Source organism: Mobula hypostoma, chromosome 6 (genome assembly GCF_963921235.1).
Source record: "Mobula hypostoma chromosome 6, sMobHyp1.1, whole genome shotgun sequence".
In the NCBI taxonomy this organism is placed as follows: Eukaryota; Metazoa; Chordata; class Chondrichthyes; order Myliobatiformes; family Myliobatidae; genus Mobula; species Mobula hypostoma.
In genome coordinates this window covers 176,611,792-176,632,691 of record NC_086102.1, presented here as the reverse complement: position 1 = coordinate 176,632,691, position 20,900 = coordinate 176,611,792, and the positions used below count along the sequence as shown (strand labels likewise).

The window sequence follows — 20,900 nt, the reverse complement described above, 5'->3', positions numbered from 1 at the left end:
GCAGTAGACGTGATGTACATCGATTTTCAGAAAGCCTTTGACAAGGTGCCGCACATGAGGCTGCTTAAGATAAAAGCCCATAGAATTACAGGGAAGTTACAAGCGTGGATGGAGCATTGATCAGTCGGCAGAAAACAGCGAGTGGGAATAAAGGGATCCTATTCTGGCTGGCTGGCACTTACCTGTGCATTTCCACAGGGGTCAGTATTGGGACCGTTGCTTTTTACGATGTATGTCAGTGATTTGGACTGTGGGGTTAATGGATTTGTGGCTAAATTTGCCGATAATACAAAGATAGGTGAAGGAGTGGGTAGTGTTGAGGAAACAGAGAGCCTGCAGAGAGACTTAGATAGTTTAGGGGAATGGGCAAAGAAGTGGCAAATGAAATACAATATTGAAAAGTGTATGGTCATGCACTTTGTGGAAGAAATAAACAGGCAGACTATTATTTAGATGGGGAGAGAATTCAAAATGCAGAGATGCAAAGGGACTTGGGAGTCCTTGTGCAAGATATCCTAAAGGTTAACCTCCAGGTTGATTTGGTTGTGAAGAAGGCAAATGCAATGTTGGCATTCATTTCTAGAGGTATAGAATATAAGAGCAGGGATGTGATGTTGAGGCTCTTTCAAGCACTCGTGAGACCACACTTGGAGTATTGTGTGGCGTTCTGGGCTCCATAATTTAGAAAGGATATGCTGACAATGGAGAGGGTTCAGAGAAGATTCACGAGAATGATTCCAGAAATGAGAGGGTTACTGTATGAGGAGTGTCTGGCAGCTCTTGGGCTGTACTCCCTGGAGTTCAGGAGAATGAGGGGGGATCTCATAGACCTGAACAGATTAGATATGGCAAAGTTATTTCCCATGGTAGGGGAGTCTAGGACAAGAGGGCACGACTTCAGGATTGAAGGGTATCCATTTAGAACTGAGATGCGGAGAAATTACTTTGGGCAGAGGGTGGTAAATTTGTGGAATTGGTCAGAGGGTGGTAAATCTGTGGAATTTGTTGCCACGAGTGGCTGTGGAGGCCAAGTCATTGGGTGCATTTAAGGCAGAGATAGATAGGTTCGCGATTAGCCAGGGCACCAAAGGGTATGGGGAGAAGGTGGGGGAATAGGGATGACTGGAAGAATTGGATCAGCCCATGATTGAATGGTGGGGCAGACTCAGTGGGCCTAATGGCTCCTATATCTTATGGTTTTATGGGATTCTCAGAGTAGATAATTTCACACTGCAGTTTGGGGTGCTGGACCTAATAGATGGCTGGGAAATAGTCTTATGGTCTTAGGGGCATGGCTCCTACACCGTGACTGAGCATAAAGAAAGATGCAAGAGAAAAAAATACTTCTTTTAGACTGTATGTGAATAAACTGACTGCTGCCTAATTATTTATTATGCAGAAGCACTGGCTTAATTCATTTGATAATGATTCATTCAATTATGTTATGATAAATTGGCCAAATATATAAAGTTTAGACAGCTGGAACAAACTATATTATCTTTCTTCCTGTTACTACTACAACACAGAATAGAAACATTGAAAAATCTACAACACAGAATGAGGCTATTCAGCCTACTAAGTCTATACTAGTTGTAAAAAGCTACCAAACTGAAGCCCATCTTGCAAAATTACTTCAGTGATCCTGCAGTGTCAAGTACGCACCCAAGCACTACTTGGATGTAAAGAGTGTTTAGGCCTCTACTATGATGAAGACATTTTTTCCTCTCTCCTCCTCCTACCAGTTATTTTAAATCTAAGGTGGTTGATTTTTTCTTTTTGCTAAAAATATGATGCTGTCTGTTCACCTAGGACCCTCATAATTTTAGATTTATCTACAAACGTTGTATTACATCTTTTGCCGGCTTCCAATATTCCAAAAAAAAATTCCTAACTTATTTGTTCAGTTCTGCAGTCATCCAGTCCAGACAACTTTCTTCAGTGTAACCTATCTTTCCTGTCACATGACTGGAAGTGTGTGCAATGCTGAAACTGTAACATAAGTTGTATTTTATACAGTTGTAGCATTATTTGTGGAAAGACAAATCTCAGGGTTGTATACTGCATACATACTTTCATAATAAAAGTACTTCAAATTTTTGCATCTTTAATTTCTCTGCTCTTTTTCTATGTTCCTTGACAAATGAAGAACTACATCCCATATATAGATTAACCACCTGAAAGATCCTTCATTGCATCTTTGAAGACATGGATATAACTGAGACTTCGCACTTCCAGTATTGCTGGAAACCACTGTTTTTTTAAATAATACTTTTTATAAGATTTATATGTTTTAACAAACTGGTGTATTTTTCGCACTCACTGGCAGAAAGCGGTATAGCAGCTAAACTATCGGTTTATCACATTTCGCATTTTTCATTGGCTAAGTATGAGCACATGACTCACTTGAAGTAATTGTTTTAGTTATGTAGCCTATTAATTCGTTCATTATTTTCTATGTAATTTCTTTTATCTTAACTACAAAAGTGATAGATTTTTCAAAAGCTCCATCTTTATTCTTTTGTCTATACATTTCTTAGCATCATTTTGCAGCTCTTTCTTTAGTTTGCTTAATATTTCTATGTTTATACTCTAAAATAAACTGTACCCTTAGATGTAAGACTTCTCGCTATTCTGCACTCCTGGAAGAATCCTAAGGATCATAAATTAAACAGAGATCCAACAGTGTCTTGATGTATTTGCATATATTTTACCCTGCACTTCCAAATAATCAAACCATCCGCATTCTCCTGTAATCTAAAACTGTCTTCCTCGCTGTCAAGCACATGGCTAATTTGGTATCATCTGTAATTGGGTCTAACTCATTGATGGTAAAATCCCAAACCCTTCCGTTACAAGATCAGTCTTTGCTTCCTGCCATTCAGCCCAGTTTTAGATCCATTCACTTTGATCCAGTGGGAGATTATGTGGGGCATACAGTAGAATTCCAATAATTTGGCAGAATTAAGTGTTGCCAGGCTGGCTGGTTTTTCAGTCTGTTGTATATTACTACTATTAATACCCTAATGCATTTTAAATTCTCCTCTTTAGATGACACACAGTCGTTCAATGCATTTTACAGGGACCTTACTTGATTCCAAGAGATTGTGGAACAGAGAGCCCCCACAGTGAGTTTAAGAGGAACATGAGAAACCAGGCCCTAATGAAGTTAAAAGGAACATATAAAATGGGTTTAAAAGAAGCACAGAAAACAAGGCCCAAGTCTGTTTTAAAGGTGTGAGGAAAATATAACCTGGTATGCTTAAAAATGAACAGGAAACGGAGATCTGGTGAGTTTAAAGAGAGAACAGGAATTCGGGTGCCAGTGAGTAGCAAAATTGGTTCTATACATATTTATCCTGATTTGCATATTTTAGAACAAAGGGGAAACTTTCCCATCCTTTCTAGTAGATTTACATTTATTCCATCAGAAAGTCAATGGAATGGCATAGACTGTGGCTAGAACTCACTCAAACAAGGTACCAGTCTTCTCTTGAATTGAGATTATACTGTGGTATCAGTGGTCAGTGAAACTATGGGGAGAGAACACGGATGTGGATTTTTTGCACTGAAAGCTACTACTTCCCCAATCGTCATGGAAGCTGAAGTAAATTATGCTCAGAAGAAACTGATAAGAAAAGTACTACAAGAACATGTTGTTGCACAAGGAAGACTCCCTGACTTGCAAAACTAATGCACTCAGAGCTGAACACAGCTTAAAATATGCATGGCATTGTGATAATTGATCGATCTGACTTATGTTTTGAGTATTTTGGTGAACAATTGACAAAACTATTTTAAATATTCAGACTCATTTGGATTCAATTAAGAGGTGCAATTCTTAAGTCATGATAATAGGTTTGTTGGGGTTTGGGGAGTAGTTTAAAATTAAATAGGGTTCAATGTCAATTTATTTTCAATGTACATACTGTATATGTCACCATATACAACTCCAAGATTAATTTTCTTGCAGGCATACTAAATAAATCCAATATCCATTATAGAATCAATGAAAGACCGCACCAACAGGGAAAACAACCAGTGTGCAAATTCAAAAGAAAGAAATAATAATAATAAACGAGCAATAAGTATCAAGAACATGAGATGAAGAGTCCTTGAGAGCGAGTCCATAGGTTGTGGGAACAGTTCAGTAATTGGGCAAGACACGTTGTCCCCTCTGGTTCAGGAACCTGATGGTATGAGTCTTGGGGCTCCTGTACCTTCTTCCTGATGGCAGCAGCGAAAACAGAACATGACCTGGTTGGTGGGGATCCGTGAGGGCAAAATGTCGAAATTGATGGTAGGAAATGTTCAAGGTGAAGGCTCTGAGGATAGCTTTCTTCCCTCACATATCTGGGAAATGACCTGCCAGAGAGTTCAAGGAAAAAAAAGGAGGGAGATGGAAAATTATACAAATGCTATCTTCAGAGTGCAATGCTTAAAGAAATCCAATTACCTTACTTGGGATAGTGTAGCAATAGTGTTCAAATATCACTGATCCTGATGTGAAATATTGTCATTCTCTATTTTTTTTTTGCATTTTGACCATTTTCTTGCAAGTAGCTGTCAGCTCATGTCACTGAGACATGTTGTTGTTCCTCTGAATGTGCACACAGGGTGAAGATGCTCCTACAGTTGTCATACTCTTTACAACAAAACACACTCACTTTCCATTCTACCTGCAGGAAAGGTCTGCACGCAGCAGCCAGGACAGCCAAACAATGGTAAAATCATCCCTATCTTGTGTCTCTGCACGCATGGATTCAACAACAAAGATGATCAATTTTGTTGGCAGATAGATTGATTCAAAAGCGACTGAATGGAATTAATCATTTAGAAGACAGTTAAGAAAATGTAGCTGAAAGAACAGTCTAGAAAACAGTTTATTTTTTAACAAAGTTCTGTTGCAATGCACAGAGATATATACTGTATGTCAATAGTGTCTCCTTTAAAAAAAAATTCCACATGACCAACAATTATTGAAAGCATGGAGAAGCATGTTCCAGATTGTGTGATGTCCTAGAAGAAGGCATAAGCAAATTGGTATCTCCCATGGAGGAAACGGGCATCTCTTTATCTAGAACAGCTAATTCATCCAAGCATATTTATCTTCTTGACTTATAAAAAAAACAATACAGGACATGGTATTTAATTTAAATTAATCTTGATCCATATATCCTATGCTGTCCTTTCAAAGATCACCTCACATAACTTGCAATAAATACTGTTGAGGTGTTATCTCAAAACCGTTGACTGCTTTCCTTTACTTGACTGGCTCAATACATAAAAGTACATCATAGAGCCTCTCGAACATAGAACATAGAATACAGCAAAGGAACCAGCTATTCGGCCCATGATGTTCTGCACTGAACACAATTCCTGAATAAACTAAATCTCTTCTGCCTGTACATGATCTATATCCCTAGATTCTCCATATATCTGTATGTCTACCTAACAGCCACTTAAATGTCACTATTGTACCTGCTTCTACCTCTACCCCTGGCAGCCTGCTCCAGGCACGTATCACTCTCAGTGTTAACACCTTTGGCCCATACCTCTCTTTCTAACTTTGCATGCCCTCCAGTACTTTACATTACTACCATGGGAAAAGATACAAAGTCCACACCCATGCCCCTCAAAATTTTATGAACCTCGGATGTCCCCTCTGCCTCTGATAGTCCAAAGAAAGTAACCCAAGTTTGTCCATTCGCTCATTATAGCTCATACCCTCAAATCCAGGTAGCAACCCAGTAAACTTCTTCTGCATTCTTTACAAAACCTCCACATCTCTCCTGTGATATGGCAACCAGAATGGCAGACAATACTCCAAATACAGCCTAACCAAAATTTTAAATATCTGCAATGTGACTTCCTTACGCCTTCTTAACCACTCTATTTGTTGTGTGTCTACTTTTAGAAAACTACAGACTTCAGTGCCAAGATACATCTGTACATCAATGCTGTTAAGAATCATTAATTGTATAATTTTCCCCTTTCATTTGAGCTCCCAAAATGTAAACCTTCAATCTGACTGAGCTCTTTGAAGAGGTGACAAATATGATTAATGAGGGTAGGGCAGTGGCTGTTATCAACATGGACTTTAGTAAAACATTTTACAGTGTTCCTCATGGTAGACTGATCCAGATGATTAAGGCACATGTGATCCACAGTGACTTAGTAGATTGGATTCATAATTGGCTTGACCCTGGAAGTCTGTTGGTAGTGGTGGATAGGTGTTATTCTGACTATAGAGCCATAAACAATGGTGGGCACAAGGATCAGTGCTGGCACCTCATATATATATGTAATTAAGGTGAAAATGTGGATGGGCTGATGAGTGAGTTTGCAGATAACACAAGGATTGTCAGAGTGGTGGAAAGTGAGGAAGGTTGTCAAAGGATATAGCAAGACAAAGACCAGTTGGAAATATGGGCAGAGAATGGCAAGCAGATGTGTGTGAGGTGTTACATTGTGAGCAAGAGTCGTAAGTAAGAGGAAAGCATCCAGTAATGACAGGATGTTAAGAGCACCGATGTATGGAGGAAACTTGAGGTGCAAGTCTATGGCTCCCTGAACCACATGATCAGCAGGAGGTTGATGCTCCAGATGCAGCCTCCTCTACATTGCTGAGGCCCAACATTAATTGCTTTGATGAGCACCTCCACTCCATCTGCCACTCTCAGGGTGGAGGAGCAACACCTCATATTCCCTCTAGGTAACCTCTAATCTGATGGCATGAACATTAATTTCTCCTTCTGATATTTTTCATCCCCCTTCCCTCTTCTTCTATTCCCCAATCTGGCTTCTTACCTCTCCCTGGTGCCCCTCCTTCCCTTTCTCCTATGGTCCACTCTCCACTCCTATCAGGTTTCTTGTTCTCTAGCACATTACCTTTCCCAGCCACCTGGTTTCACCTATTACCTTCTAGCCAGCCTGCTTCCCCTCCCCCGACCTTTTTATTTTGCCATCGTCTCCCTTCCTTTCTAATCCTGAAGAAGAGTCTAGGCCCGAAACGTCGACTATTTATTCATTTCGACAGATGCTGCCCGACCTGCTGAGTTCCTCCACCATTTTGTGTGTGTTTCACCAAGATATTCTGTGGATTAGAGAGTTCTAGCAATAAGGAGAGTCTGTAGAAACACGAACACAAGAGACTCTGCAGGTGCTGGAAATCTTAAGCAACACACGTAAAGTGCTGGGGGAACTCAGTACATCAGGAAAATCTATGGAGGGGAAAACAGACCGAGACCCTTCATCATGACTGGAAAGCAAGAGTATAAAATGGCGGGTGATAGGTGAGACCAGGTGAAGGGGCGGGGGTGGAGTAAGAAGCTAGGAGGTGATGGGTAGAAGAGCAAAAGGACTAAAGAAGAAGGAATCTAGTGGGAGAGGACGGTGGACAATGGGAAAAAAGGGGAAGGAGGATGGGAAGGGGAATCAGGTGAGGAAGGAGAAGGGGTGAGAGTCTAACCAGGATGGGGAGTAGAGAGTAATTACTGAAAGTTGGGGAAACCAATGTTCATGTCATCAGGTTGGAGACCACCCAGATGGAGTATCAGGTGTTGCTCCTCCAACCTGAGTGTAACTGAGTGTGACCTCCACAAGTGCTGCTTAACTTGCTGAGTTGCTCCAGCACTTATAGTATGTTGAACAAACTTGGACTGTTTTCTCTGGAGCACTGAAAGCTGAAGGGCTGTCCAGATAGAAGCATTTAAAACTGTGGAAGACACAGAATCAGAGACGTTTACCCAGACCTAAAATGTCAAACACGAAAGAGCACGAGTTTAAAGTGAGAAGGGGTAAGTTTGAAAGAGATTCATCAGGCATTTTATTTACATGGAGAGCGGTAGATTCTGGAACACACTGTCAGGGGAGGTGGTGAAAGCAGATACAATAGCAAAATATCAGAGGCACGTGAACCAGCCAGAACAAAAGGATATATACTCAATCCATGCTCAAGGTTTTTAAAATTTATTTCCAGATTGTTGTTCTAGGTTTCTCCTTTTTGATCTCTATGCCCCTGGGATATTAGAAGTAAGTTAAATGGTGTACTAACCTGTTCAACCAAGCAGCTTTAGGTAGAACATTCCTTTCCAGTTTTGTAAGATTTTTGCTCAACTGCTACCAACTGGCCTATCTGAAACTTAAGAACAAAATTCTCCAAAGTATCAGCAATGTTCCTACTTACCCACATACCAGGCATTCCACATTACTGTACCTTTTCAACTCAAATTGTTAATTTTGGTTCAAGTAACAAACTTTCACAGTAAGCTGGACTACATAACATTTCAGACAACCATACTCTAGCCATTAACATATTGCTATACAGCAACTGAACTGATTTTCTGGCTATTATCAAAAACAGCAATCAAAGTACAATTTCAAAAAGATAAAACATACTTTAACTTTCTTACATTTAGCTTTTATTCACTGCTGTTATTACTTCTCACAAATACCTAGCAACTCTTAAACAATCTCAGTGACTGTAACCAATTAACTGGGTTCAGACCTGAATTATAAGATGTGGACTTTTTCATTGTTGTGTCTTATACATTAATTCTGTTCATGAATTCTACATCCTCAAAACTTTTTGTTGTAAACATTTTACATTTAATCCTGTATCTCTGGTCTATTTGATTTTTAAAATCACTGTTCTTTTCTGATCTGTTCTGTATTTTTAAACACCTTTGTCACCCCGCCACCCACGTTTCAATGGAAAATGAAAAGGTGTTCTAATAGAAAAGGTGAAATGATGTGATGGGAGTGAGAACGAGCCATCCACCATACTGGTCATGAACATGTAGGTACCATCGACACCCAGTTTTCCTGATCTCTTTTTATTACAACTGGCTGCCTTCATTCAGGTGGAGAGGTGTAAGGTGCCAGCCTACAGGTCACCCTTGGGCAAGGTGTATCAGCTGTTTCGCCACTGGATCAGGGTCACGTGAAGCCATGGAAGCAGGTGGTGGATGGTTGTATGAGCTGCTGGTGCACATCACAAGTCCTGGTTATGTGACCACTGATACCAGGCAGACAATCCCTGAGGAATATTGATAATGGTTGGGGTCACCTGTCTTGTAAAGACCCTGCCCAGAAGGCAGCAATGGCAAACCTCTTCTGTATAAAATTTGCCAAGAACAATCTTGGTCATGGGACCATGATCACCTACGTCAATATGATGTGGAACATAATGATGATGATGCCTTCGTTATTTTCTATGAACACATATATCACTGAACATGTATTATATCTGGTTCTCAACATACTGTAGGAAAACAGAACTGTAAAAAGAAGTGAAAAAGGGAACATCTCAGTAGCAATCCACTTACTTTGATCTGTAACAAGACAACTTCCTTTTTCAACATGGAGAACAGCCATAAAACAGATCTAGAGAATATTAATGCAAGAAACCAGGTGCAGCCTGAAATTATACTTTGCTCTCAGTTCTCTTTATTTTGCAGGGGATAGGAATTTTCTTCTGAAAATTTTACTGTCCTGTGGCTCAAAGTGGGCATTCTACAGTTCACTATTTTATGGGTGGCAGTAGAAGTGGTCTATGGTCTAGGTCAAAGAGTCTCAGAAAATAAGCTTATTTCACCACTTCCTAATTTGGTTTCAATCATTCTGTTTTCAATCACCTTTACTGCTTTGATTTTGTCTCTTTACAAAGCAAATGCTACAACATTGTTTAAATTCCAGCCTGGACTATCGATATAACTGAATTTAGATCCCACCGTGCCAACTGGAAAATCATAGTTCAAAGTACTAAGTATAAACATAATTCCAGATTAATAAAATTCTGGATTGTCACAAAACCCATTTGTTTTACCAACATCCTTCAAGGAAGGAAACTGCTATCCTTGTCCTCTCTTAGCTGAATGTAATTCCAGAAACACTACTGGGTTCAGGAGCAATCTGGTTGGACAAAGAATGCTAGTCTTGCCAGCAACCTCCACATCCCTGGAAAAACTTGGGTCTTCGGCAAGGTTTAATCGATGCATTTATGGTTCATGTTATGATGGATTTCTAGTTTCTGGTTGCTCCTTTCTTTGTTGCTATTTTGATCTGGGTAGACTAGCTCTGTGGCCTGCGGTCAATGAACGCAGTGCGAGGTTGAACTGAACTGAGTGCAAGCTAAACATTCCTGGACTGTTTCGATGACTTAGCAGTTTGATGTTTTATATTCTGTGTTTCTCACTCAATTTTTTTGTCGCTTGTGCAATTTGTTCTTTTCTTTGTGTTTTGAGGGTTTGATGATTTTCTTTGAAGGGGTCCCATGGTTTTCTTTGTCTCATGGCTGCCTGTGCGGAAGATGAATGCCTTCCTTCTATGCACACTTTGAAGGGGAGAGCACAGCTACAGCTGTGAAGATCCCTGCTGCACCTGATGACCCTGTGATCTCTGTCTCAGCGGCCAATGTTAGACTGTCTTTAAAGAGAGTGAACCCTCGCAAGGCAGAAGGTCCCGATGGAGTACCTGGTCTGGCTCTGAAAACCTGTGCCAACCAACTAGCAGGAGTACTCAAGGATATTTTCAACCTCTCACAGCTATGGGCAGAAGCTCCCACTTGCTTCAAAAAGGCAACAATTATACCAGTGCCAAGGAAGAATAATATGGGCTGCCTTAACGACTGGTAGCACTCACATCGACAGTGATGAAATGCTTTGAGAGGCTGGTTATGACTAGACTGAACTCCTGCCCCAGCAAGGACCTGGACCCATTGCAAATTGCCTATCGTCATAATAGGTGAATGGCAGACGCAATCTCCATGGCTCTTCGCACAGCTTTAGACCACCTAGAAACACAAACACCTATGTCAGGATGCTGTTCATCAACTATTGCTCAGCATTTAATACCATCATTTCCACAATCCTGATTGAGAAGTTGCAGAATCTGGGCCTCTGTACCTCCCCCTGTAATTGGATCCTCGACTTTCTAACCGGAAGACCACAGTCTGTGCAGATTGGTGATAACATATCCTCCTCGCTGACAATCAACACTGGCGCACCTCAGGGGTGTGCCCTTAGCCCACTGCTCTACTCTCTATATACACATGACTGTGTGGCTAGGCATAGCTTAAATACCATCTACAAATTTGCTGACGATACAACCATTGTTGGTAGAATCTCAGGTGGTGACGAGAGGGCGTATAGGAGTGAGATATGCCAACTATTGGAATGGTGCCACAGCAACAACCTGGCACTCAACGTCAATAAGACCAAAGAGCTGATTGTGGCTTCAGGAAGAGTAAGACGAAGGAACACATACCAATCCTCATAGAGGGATCAGAAGTGGAGAGAGTGAACAGCTTCAAGTTCCTGGGTGTCAAGAACTCTGAGGATTTAACCTGGTCCCAACATATTGATGTAGTCATAAAGAAGGCAAGACAGCATCTATACTTCGTTAGGAGTTTGAAGCGATTTGGCATGTCAACAAATACACTCAAAAACTTCTATAGTTGTAGTGTGGAGAGCATTCTGACAGGCTGCATCACTGTCTGGTATGGAGGGGTTACTGCACAGGACCGAAAGAAGTTGCAGAAGGTTGTAAATCTAGTCAGCTCCATCTTGGGTACTAACCTACAAAGTACCCAGGACATCTTTAGGGAGCGGTGTCTCAAAAAGGCAGTGTCCATTATTTAAGACCTCCAGCACCCAGGGCATGCCCTTTTCTCACTGTTACCATCAGGTAGGAGATACAGAAACCTGAAGGCACACACTCAGCGATTCAGAAACAGCTTTTTCCCCTCTGCCGTCTGATCCCTGAATGGACTTTGAAGCTTTGGACAGTACTTTACTTTTTTTAATATACAGTATTTCGGTTTTTGCACATTTTTAAATAATCTATTCAATATATGTAATTGATTTACTTGTTTACTTATTAAGTTTTATTTGATTTATTATTTTTTTTCTCTCTCTGCTAGATTATGAATTGAACAGCATTGAACTCTGTTGCTAAATTAACAAATTTCACGTCACATACCTAATTCTGATGAATCTCAAGGTTGTATACTGCATGCTTAATTTCATAATAAATGAACTTTGGATCTTTGAATTTAAAAAAATGAATCAGTTGGCATGGAGCATCTTGGCATGGGAAAGGATTGAGAGTGAATGGAATTTGAGGTTGGACTGGATGGGGTAAGAGAGCCAAAATAATGTCTTTATAAGCAGATGATATATGGTTTAAGGCTTCCATTAGTCTTGCGAGACCATGGATCTGCCCCTGGATAGTCTTCACTCTCCAGGGTGCAGGCCTGGGCAAGGTTGTATGGAAGACCAGCAAGTTGCCCATGCTGCAAGTCTCCCCTCTCCACGACACCGATTTTGTCCAAGGGAAGGGCAAGGGCCGATACAGCTTGGCACCAGTGTCGCCGCAGAGCAATGTGTGGCTATGTGCCTTGCTCAACACATTGCCTCAGCTGGGGCTCGAACTCACGACTTTCAGATCACTAGTCCAGTGCCTTAACCACTTGGCCATGTGCCCACGTGGATATATGGTTTAAACTAAAGCTCTCCAAGGAATGGGTACGTTCAGCTGAGAGAGGCAAAACAATATAGAAAGCTGAGTTTGGTGTGTGGAACCTACAATAACCAATATTTAAATTACATTCGACAATATTTTAACTGGTCGCCACAGGAAGGACAAATTAATGAAGATTTAAAAAGTAAAAATTAAGCTTACCTGATATTAAAATAAATGTGACCAATGGTTGCAGAGAGCCTGGGAAATGAATACTGGAGAAGCAACAATGTTTTTGACATTGGAACCCACGGAAGGGAACTATGATCCTATGAAAACAGAAGAAAAATCTTCAGAGGCTGGAAATTTGGATCAGAAAATGCAGGCAAATATTTAGCAGTTTAGACGGAATGGGTGGAAAGAAAAACAGAGTTATCAAGTCAAGTCAAGTCACTTTTTATTGTCATTTCGACCATAACTGCAGGTACAGTACACAGTAAAAACGAGACAATGTTTTTCAGGACCATGGTGCTACGTGAACAATACAAAAACTACACTGAACTACAGACCTACCCAGGACTGCATAAAGTGCACAAAACAGTGCAGGCATTACAATAGATAATAAACAAGACAATATGCACAGTAGAGGGCAGTAGGTCAATACCCAGAGAGGAAGGTTCTGGATTCACTGAAGAAGGATCTTCAATCCAAATCGTTAACAATGCTCCTACAATTCAGAAACAGATTCTTCACTTCTGTCTTCCGATTTCTAAGTATTCATTAAACCCATGCACACTACCCACTACTATTTTTTATTTCTTTCTTTATTTGCATGTTTAATATACATACTGTAATTCAGGATTTTTCTGTATTAATCATGAATTGCATTGTACTGCTGCCGCAAAGCTAACAAATTTCTGACAGTCACGAATAATTTGGATTGGGATGTTGGGGCGAGAACCCCAAAACGTGACAGCACGGGAGATGTCAACCAATCGGGAGGACAGTCTCGGAATACGCTGAGAGAAAACAGGTAGATTAAGGGAAGGAAAATAATCTGACATATTAGAATGCGTTGCGGAATAGAATCCATGGGGTTTTGATTTTTTTGTTTTGCAACTTCATCTTGCTGAAGTTGTTTTCCTACTTGCTGAAAGTGTTTTGCTGGACAAGCCTCCACTCGCTGAGACTCTGAGGAATGCCATCGACCAGGGCTACTTCAGAATCGGGTATGTTTGTTCAGACTTGTAAACTGTAAAGATAGCACGCAAATAACGAGAAGGACGTTTTATCTGCCACAGGCGCTTGTTACGATACGGATAATACTGTTTTTAAAACCATTATTTGGTGTTTGGTTTGCACGTAGCAATCGTTCAACAACTCTCGCAGAAATTCCGGAGCTGCAAGTTGAACCGATCTGAACACAAGTGTGACGGGGAAGTTTGTGAGCTGTCAGGTGTGCAGTACAACTGTATACTGATGTTGCTCAAGTGAATACAAGGTTACTCTGCAAATTGCCGGAAGCGGGTGGCCGCCTCTCCCGTACATTTCTTTGCAGATCTGCCTTTCGCAAAGGTTTTCTGCATACCTGCCTTTACCATAAAAGGAAGAAGGAAGTTGGCGAAGGACAGGGGCGAGGCGTCTACACCATGGCGACTATACCCCTCAGCGTCTCGGAGTGTGAGCCATCTGCTCCACCTCCGCAGGTGGAAGGTAGGCTGCACGCCCCATGCTCGCTGGTTGAGGCTCCTCCCTCACAAAACCTGAGGCCGCAGGTATCGGCAGCTTTTCGGGTAATTTCCTTGCTGCCTGGAACTTATCCCCCTTTTTTAACCTGTTTATTGTGCGTTCAGATCGAAAGATATGACAGTAGACCTGGTAACAATCGTGCTGCTTCTAGGAAGGACGTTAGGCAGTGTTGCAGGTGAGTTCATGGTCAGAGGAGTATTTACTTGCTTTAAGGACTGGCATTTAGGCAGCGTGAAAACGATTCCAATATATTCTGATTCGGTCTTGAGTATTTCTGGTAACGTGCGCTGAAGCTGATTGTGCAGCACGTGATATTGAAATTCCTTTTTATAATATAATGTAGCACAGCATGTGACGGTGCCATTCACATGTTATCAATCTACTATTTTGTAATCAACACACATGAAATGCCGGAGGAACTCCGAAGGCCAGGCAGCATCTATGGAAAAGAGTAAACAGTCGGCGTTTCGGGCTGAGACCCTTCACTGTATGCTTCAGCGATAATTCCGACTACAATGCCTCCGTTGTTTTCTCCGCAGGCTCTTGCTCTTCTGGAAATGCAGACACTTGTGAAGACTGTCTAAAACTCGGACATCAATGCGCTTGGTGTTTTCAAGAGGTAGGAACAACTCTTTAAAAGTACTTTTTATTTAGTACGCTGTTTAATAAGGCTTTGGAGCGATCCTCTGCATCTTCCTTTTCATTCTGGTTGTGGAGGGACCACGAGATTAATAATTAACCTACTAAAACCACGCCTTCTCCTGGAAACTTGGGCGTTGTGGTACAGTAATTGCGATTATATGTACGACAGAAGAAGTAAATGAATAACCCATTTTATGTGATTTTGAAAGACTCAACACGAACTGCTAGTTTTCCTCTTGGCCTCCTCTTCGCCCAAACACTCCCGAAGGCAAGAAATTATGAAAATAAATAATCTGCCCTAAAATAAGGCATTTCAGGGCGGAAATTTATACTGCCTCACTCGCATTCAATCACCGTGATCTAGATTAATTAGATAACTGCAAAAAAAAATCATTGATAAACCCTGGGGAAGAAAACGTTTGCAACACCTTACAGCAAAAAATAAATACAAAATCCAGTTCAAATTGTTTGCAGCAAAACGAATGCTTACATAAATTAAACTTAGGATAAATGGGAAAAATCGTTTGAAGAAATTTTACTGATATTACAAAATGAAGTCTATTGAAGAGCGTTTAAACGAACTTTTGAATAATGTGTTTCTAATCGCGGTAAAGTACAGCTATATTCAGTGAGGTACACCTATAAGAAGACATCGAGAAAGTAAATACAAAGTTTCAGAGTTTCAAACCGTTTCTTTACTCGGGTGACATTCCGTGACCTGTTTTAGTTTGGAAAATTTATCCTTTGCAATGCCGACATGTAATGCAAATTGTTTATTTTAGGACTTCAATGTTGATTTAAATTCCGGTGGAAGGTGCGGCGCTCTCGACGACCTTTTAGGACGAGGGTGTTCTCTGGAGTTTATCGAGTTCCCAGTTAGCCACGTTCATATTATAAGAAATGAGACTTTAAGCTTGAGTCGACAAAAGGGGGACGAGAAAAGGATACAAATGTCTCCCCAAAAACTCATACTTAATCTGCGACCAGGTAAACTCCATGGAGGGGTAGCACCGTGAATATGCCTGAAAGAGGAGCGGGCACAACCAAGGTTTCACTGTAATATTGATCCTTCGCCATTATACTTGCCCTTGTACCTGAAAATACTAGAGCCAGAATAGCTGGCAACAATGCTTTAAATTGCCGTAAAAGACTTCTGATCATTAATTTAAATAGGCAATTCGCTTGATATTGTGAATATTCCATTGACCTCGCATGAGCCGGCACAATCTCTTTTCAAAGTAAATATTATTATCATAGTGTCACCACAAAGAACACTGAAATTGACTTTTCTGCGGGCATACTCAGCAAAAGGAATAGTAACTATAGCAGGATCAATGAAGGACGACAAACTGCGCAATGCATAGATAAATACGTAATGAGAACACGAGATAACACGACAAAGGGTCCTTGGAGTGAGATTGGTTGTTGCTGCACCTCAATCGATGGGCAAGTCAGTGTAGTTATCCCCTCCTGTTCCAGAGCCTGATGATTGTGGGGTAGTAAATGTGGTGGTGCGAGTCCTGAGGTTTTTTTTTATGGTAGCTGTAGGAAAAGACCAAGACCTGGGTGGTGAGGATCTCGGATGATGGATGCTGCTTTCATGGCGATGCGCTCAATGGTTGAGAGCGATGTACTGGGCTGAGTTCACTAACTTTTGTAGAGTTTTCTACTCAAGTTGTACCATGCAGTCAAAAACACTGGGCTTGTGAGGTTTTTGTATCAGAAACTTAGGGGTTCCTTAGCCTAAAAACTTAGCCTAACACATGATGCACAGAATGAAGAAGAAGAGTAATAAAGTTACCAGTGATATGATGCAAGCAGACATCTTACACTTACAAATATTTAATATGTCAACTCTTATGATTATTTCTGGATTTAATCTATAATTTTCTGTCAGGCAATCAGGTGACATTTGGAGTGGATGTGCGCCAGGCTGAAGATTATCCAGTTGACCTCTATTATCTAATGGATCTTTCTGGCTCTATGGTTGATGATCTAGCCAGAATTAAAGAACTGGGATCTTCGTTATCCAAGGAGATGGCCAAATTAACCAGCAACTTTAAACTAGGCTTTGGTGCATTCGTAGAAAAGCCAGTGTCTCCTTATATCAAAACAACTCAGGTTGATTTAATTAATCCCTGCTGGTATGTAGTTCATTTTGTATTAATATCCATGTCGAGTTCTTGTCAGAAGCGTGGGGATTTAGAGCCAGGTGTTGTCAGGCAATATTGTACAACGTGCCTTTGATTAAGATCATCTAGGTTACTGTAGATGAAAATTGTTTTAAAATTCATTATGTGTTCTTTCGTCATTCAGCTCAATATAATCGCAGACAAAAGGACAGCGCACATGTTCAAGACCACAAGAAAACACTTTTAGAACTAGCATAAGTACAATACACAAAGGAAAAACAACTCTCTACAGCAGTAAATAGTAGCAGTACAGAAATCAAAAATAATACATATCATCGTCCGAATGAGCTGACAGACTTTCACACATCTGTCTCTCTCTCCATACTATCTTCCTAGCCATGACCTACCCCAGGAGAAAACTCTCTTTCCCCCTTGCACCAAAGAAGTGCCCTTTTACATCCATCAAAACCATTTACACTGGTACTTCTCCACCCCTTGATGGTAGCAGCTGTACCAGCCCTTTTCACCTTCAGCCCAGACAAACATGTTTTTTCACCACTTTCTACTATGCTGGCTGCAGACGAACTTCCTTGACTCTCTCAAAACATTGCTGTGGACTGTGTACTTTTTCAAAACGGTCACACGACAAGTATTTTGTCTTACAGACTTCCATTTCATTTTAGTATATGCCAAGGAGGAAACATTTTCCTTACAGTTTCTCCTGTTCACAAATGGGGCTGTTTTCCTGGTATCCTAGGACTTTAACATCAAATTAAAACAAAACTTATTGCTCAGCTAATTAAAACAGCAAATTCTGCTGATTGTTAAATAAGTCTTACTTGCTTTTAACCTTAAAATACATTATTTGTTCCCCAGTGCAGTTGTTCTAAACTTTATGGGGGAAGAGGTTTCTACCATTGAAACTAGTTTAGAATCAGCTTGTCAAATGCTTAGATTGTATTTTCGTAGATTTAAATTTATCAACCTGTAGTTTATTCTATTATGCATTCAGGTCATAAGCATTGCACCGTGCAGGATGGAGTTAAGGCTCATTTGGACACAAACAGAATGAATGACCTTTTCAACTGAAAGGATTTTCAATCTGTTTTCTACAGACGGGTTCAGCTTTGATGCAGCATTTGCCCTTTGCATAAAATAAACGTACAGATTTGAAATAGATAAAAGCTTTTGAAAAAGAGCCCATCATGTCATTTGTTCTCTCCCAATATTCTAAACCTCATCAGGCATGGATACGACACAGCAGAATGAAACAAGTCTTGTTAAAAGCCACAATAACACCATTGAGGTGTGGTCTGAAATTAGCACTAGTACAGTGTATAATCAAAGGCATTTTTTGAGGAATATGAAGTCATAACTAACTACATAGAACAATAACGGATCACATTGGTGTATCAAGATATTTAATTGTATTTGCTTTCTGTTGTCTTTAACATTTTTTTGGGCGGGGGGTCTGGTATTTGTTTCTTTAAAGAGAACAAACTCATAACAAATAGCATAGGAAATGGGAGATTGAGGACCTGAGTGAACTGGAAAACTAAAAGGGTTTGTCTTTAGGTAATCAGATAAAGATTGGGGAAATTAAAGCTGATGGTCTTGGAAGGAAGCATAAATTACAGTAAATTGATTAAATATTTTTTTGAAAAATCATGCATGAAGGAAATAAAGATGCTGAGAACTGTCATCCTATGAGTGCCATTTTTCAGCTCCATTTGATTTGAAAATTTGACTAGCCTGGATTAAAATAGATTTGCAAACTTGATTTGACCTCTTTACACCAATGAAAAATCACCCCTCTGGCCTTGAATTTTGAAGACTCTGTAATTTTGAGATCCAAAGAGATTTCAATAACTTAGAATATTGCCTTGTGAGGGTAATTTTCTGATATTAACACCTTTCAGTAGGGAATTTAGTTGTTATCTATTATATAAGTTTAACAGATTGACAAAATGAAAGACCTGTACATGGTGAGACTTTGAAATCTTATGCTAGCAGGGCTTGCAATACAAGATATAATTCAGACAGTAACTTCCCCAGACTGACATCTTACTACCTATCTGTCCCTTATCTGAAGTTACACAAAATTAATAATGAATGACTTTGGCCTCAGTTATTTTGACAGTAGGATCATTTTCAATAATGTTATCCATTCCACTCGTGTTTCTTCATTTATGGATCTACTGTAAATATCATTTCTGCATTCTAAAATAAGTTGTCTAATTAGCTGAGATCTATACAAGTGAATAATATACATTCAACTCAAGTAATGCAAGTGTTATTGCATTAGTCATGAACTGGAGTCATTGAATCATAGAGTTGTAGAGCATAGAAATAGACTTTTCAGCCCATCACATCAATGCTGATCATAAAGCCTACCTACAATGAATTGAATTAATTCCTCCTTCCTCTCTGCCCTATTCATTAAAGGACCTGTCAAGATATCTCTTAAATTTTGTTACAAGTATTTATAATACCGATATTGATACTGGAGTGCATTCATAAAATCTGTCTTAGCATTAACACAAAGGCATTTGCTCCTGACAGTGATATTAATCTTGTAATTATTAATCCTGGGAGCCTTATTTGACTATGAGCAAATAATGTCAGACTTTCTAAGGGGACTATCTCACTCCTAGTGTGCTTGGTCTCAAAACTGGTTTAAAATCAGAATCAGGTCTCTTATCACCTGAATATGCCATGAAATGTGTTGTCCTTGCGGCAACTGTACAATGCAATACCTAACGACGGGAAAAGGCTGTGAATTACATTAGGTGTGTATGTGTATATATAAAATAGTTAAATAAGTAGTGCAAAAATAGAAATAAAAGTAGTGTTCATGGGTTCAATGTCTGTTCACTTGCGTGCTCTGAATTTTGACTCTAAATGATGAAAATGCTGAAACTGTCCAGACTTTGCTATTCATGCCATTATATACAGCTGAGCACAAGAAGTGTAACCAAACCTAAATGCTACGACTTGTCCCACACAGGTTTCACAATATTAATGCAATGTGAAATTAATGTTATTTCACAAACTCATGAAACATCTTGTGCTTGCAAACAGAAATCTATGACGTGTATTTCTTTCAAATTAGGGTTGTGTATGATCAATGCTTGCCTGCATTCGGTTATAAGCACTTGCTCTCGCTGACTGAAGACACCATAAAATTTAATGAAGTTGTTCAAAATCAACAGATTTCTGCAAATGTAGATACACCCGAAGGAGGATTTGATGCCATATTACAAGCCACTGTGTGCAAGGTAAATTAGCTACCGAGCTGGGAGTTTGGTCTTTGTTTTGCAAAGTTGAAGAATGATTTTAAATGCCTTAAGATAACTTGAAGTATTACAAATCTATATTTTAGGAAAAAATCGGTTGGCGAAATGATTCCTTGCACTTATTGGTATTTGTGAGTGATGCTGATACGCACTTTGGAATGGACAGCAAGTTGGCTGGTATTGTTGTTCCTCATGATGGAAAATGCCATTTGGACAGCCAGAACATATACGCCAAGACAAGAACAATGGTAGTAGTAGTTTAATTTTTAATTCAGAAATATTTCTAAGACATCAGTAATGGAAGAAAACAAACTCAACGGCCTAAGTGTGTCTGGACTATGTGTCTGTGTATTGCAGTGTAGTTGTCAGGATGATATTTATTTGTTGTGGTACCCCACACAATAGGCCCTTCCAGCCCTTTGAGTCGTGCTACCCAGCAACCCCTGATTTAACCCTAGCCTAATCACGGGACAATGTACAATTACCAATTAACCTACTAACCAGTAGGTCTTTTGACTGTGGGTGGAAACTGGAGCACCCAAAGGAAACACACACGGTCACAGGGAGAATGTACAGACACTTTACAGGCAGGAACAGGAATTGAACCCAGGTCCCTGTTACT

At 40.1% G+C, this 20,900-nt stretch overlaps 1 protein-coding gene and 1 long non-coding RNA gene across 3 annotated transcripts in view; one reads left to right on the top strand and one right to left on the bottom strand.

Annotated features, from left to right (window-relative positions):
• Positions 1 to 4,034: 4,034 nt before the first annotated feature.
• On the bottom strand, positions 4,035 to 14,145 carry LOC134348630 (uncharacterized). Its single transcript, XR_010018462.1, has 4 exons — positions 14,048 to 14,145; positions 12,682 to 12,788; positions 10,642 to 10,792; positions 4,035 to 4,362 (listed from the first exon to the last, which is right to left on the bottom strand). It is a non-coding gene; the product is annotated as an uncharacterized LOC134348630 (long non-coding RNA).
• itgb6 (integrin, beta 6) overlaps positions 13,053 to 20,900 on the top strand; it is a 67,097-nt gene continuing 59,249 nt past the window's right edge. Inside the window, exons 1-6 of one of the 2 annotated variants that reach the window (XM_063052316.1) lie at positions 13,053 to 13,688; positions 14,748 to 14,827; positions 15,633 to 15,837; positions 16,748 to 16,994; positions 20,095 to 20,260; positions 20,365 to 20,526. In XM_063052316.1, coding sequence (XP_062908386.1) covers positions 13,658 to 13,688; positions 14,748 to 14,827; positions 15,633 to 15,837; positions 16,748 to 16,994; positions 20,095 to 20,260; positions 20,365 to 20,526 — 891 coding nt within the window. In that variant the 5' untranslated portion in view covers positions 13,053 to 13,657. Of the gene's footprint in view, positions 13,689 to 14,180; positions 14,384 to 14,747; positions 14,828 to 15,632; positions 15,838 to 16,747; positions 16,995 to 20,094; positions 20,261 to 20,364; positions 20,527 to 20,900 lie in introns of those variants that run through there. The other variant, XM_063052315.1, reaches the window with a different exon arrangement.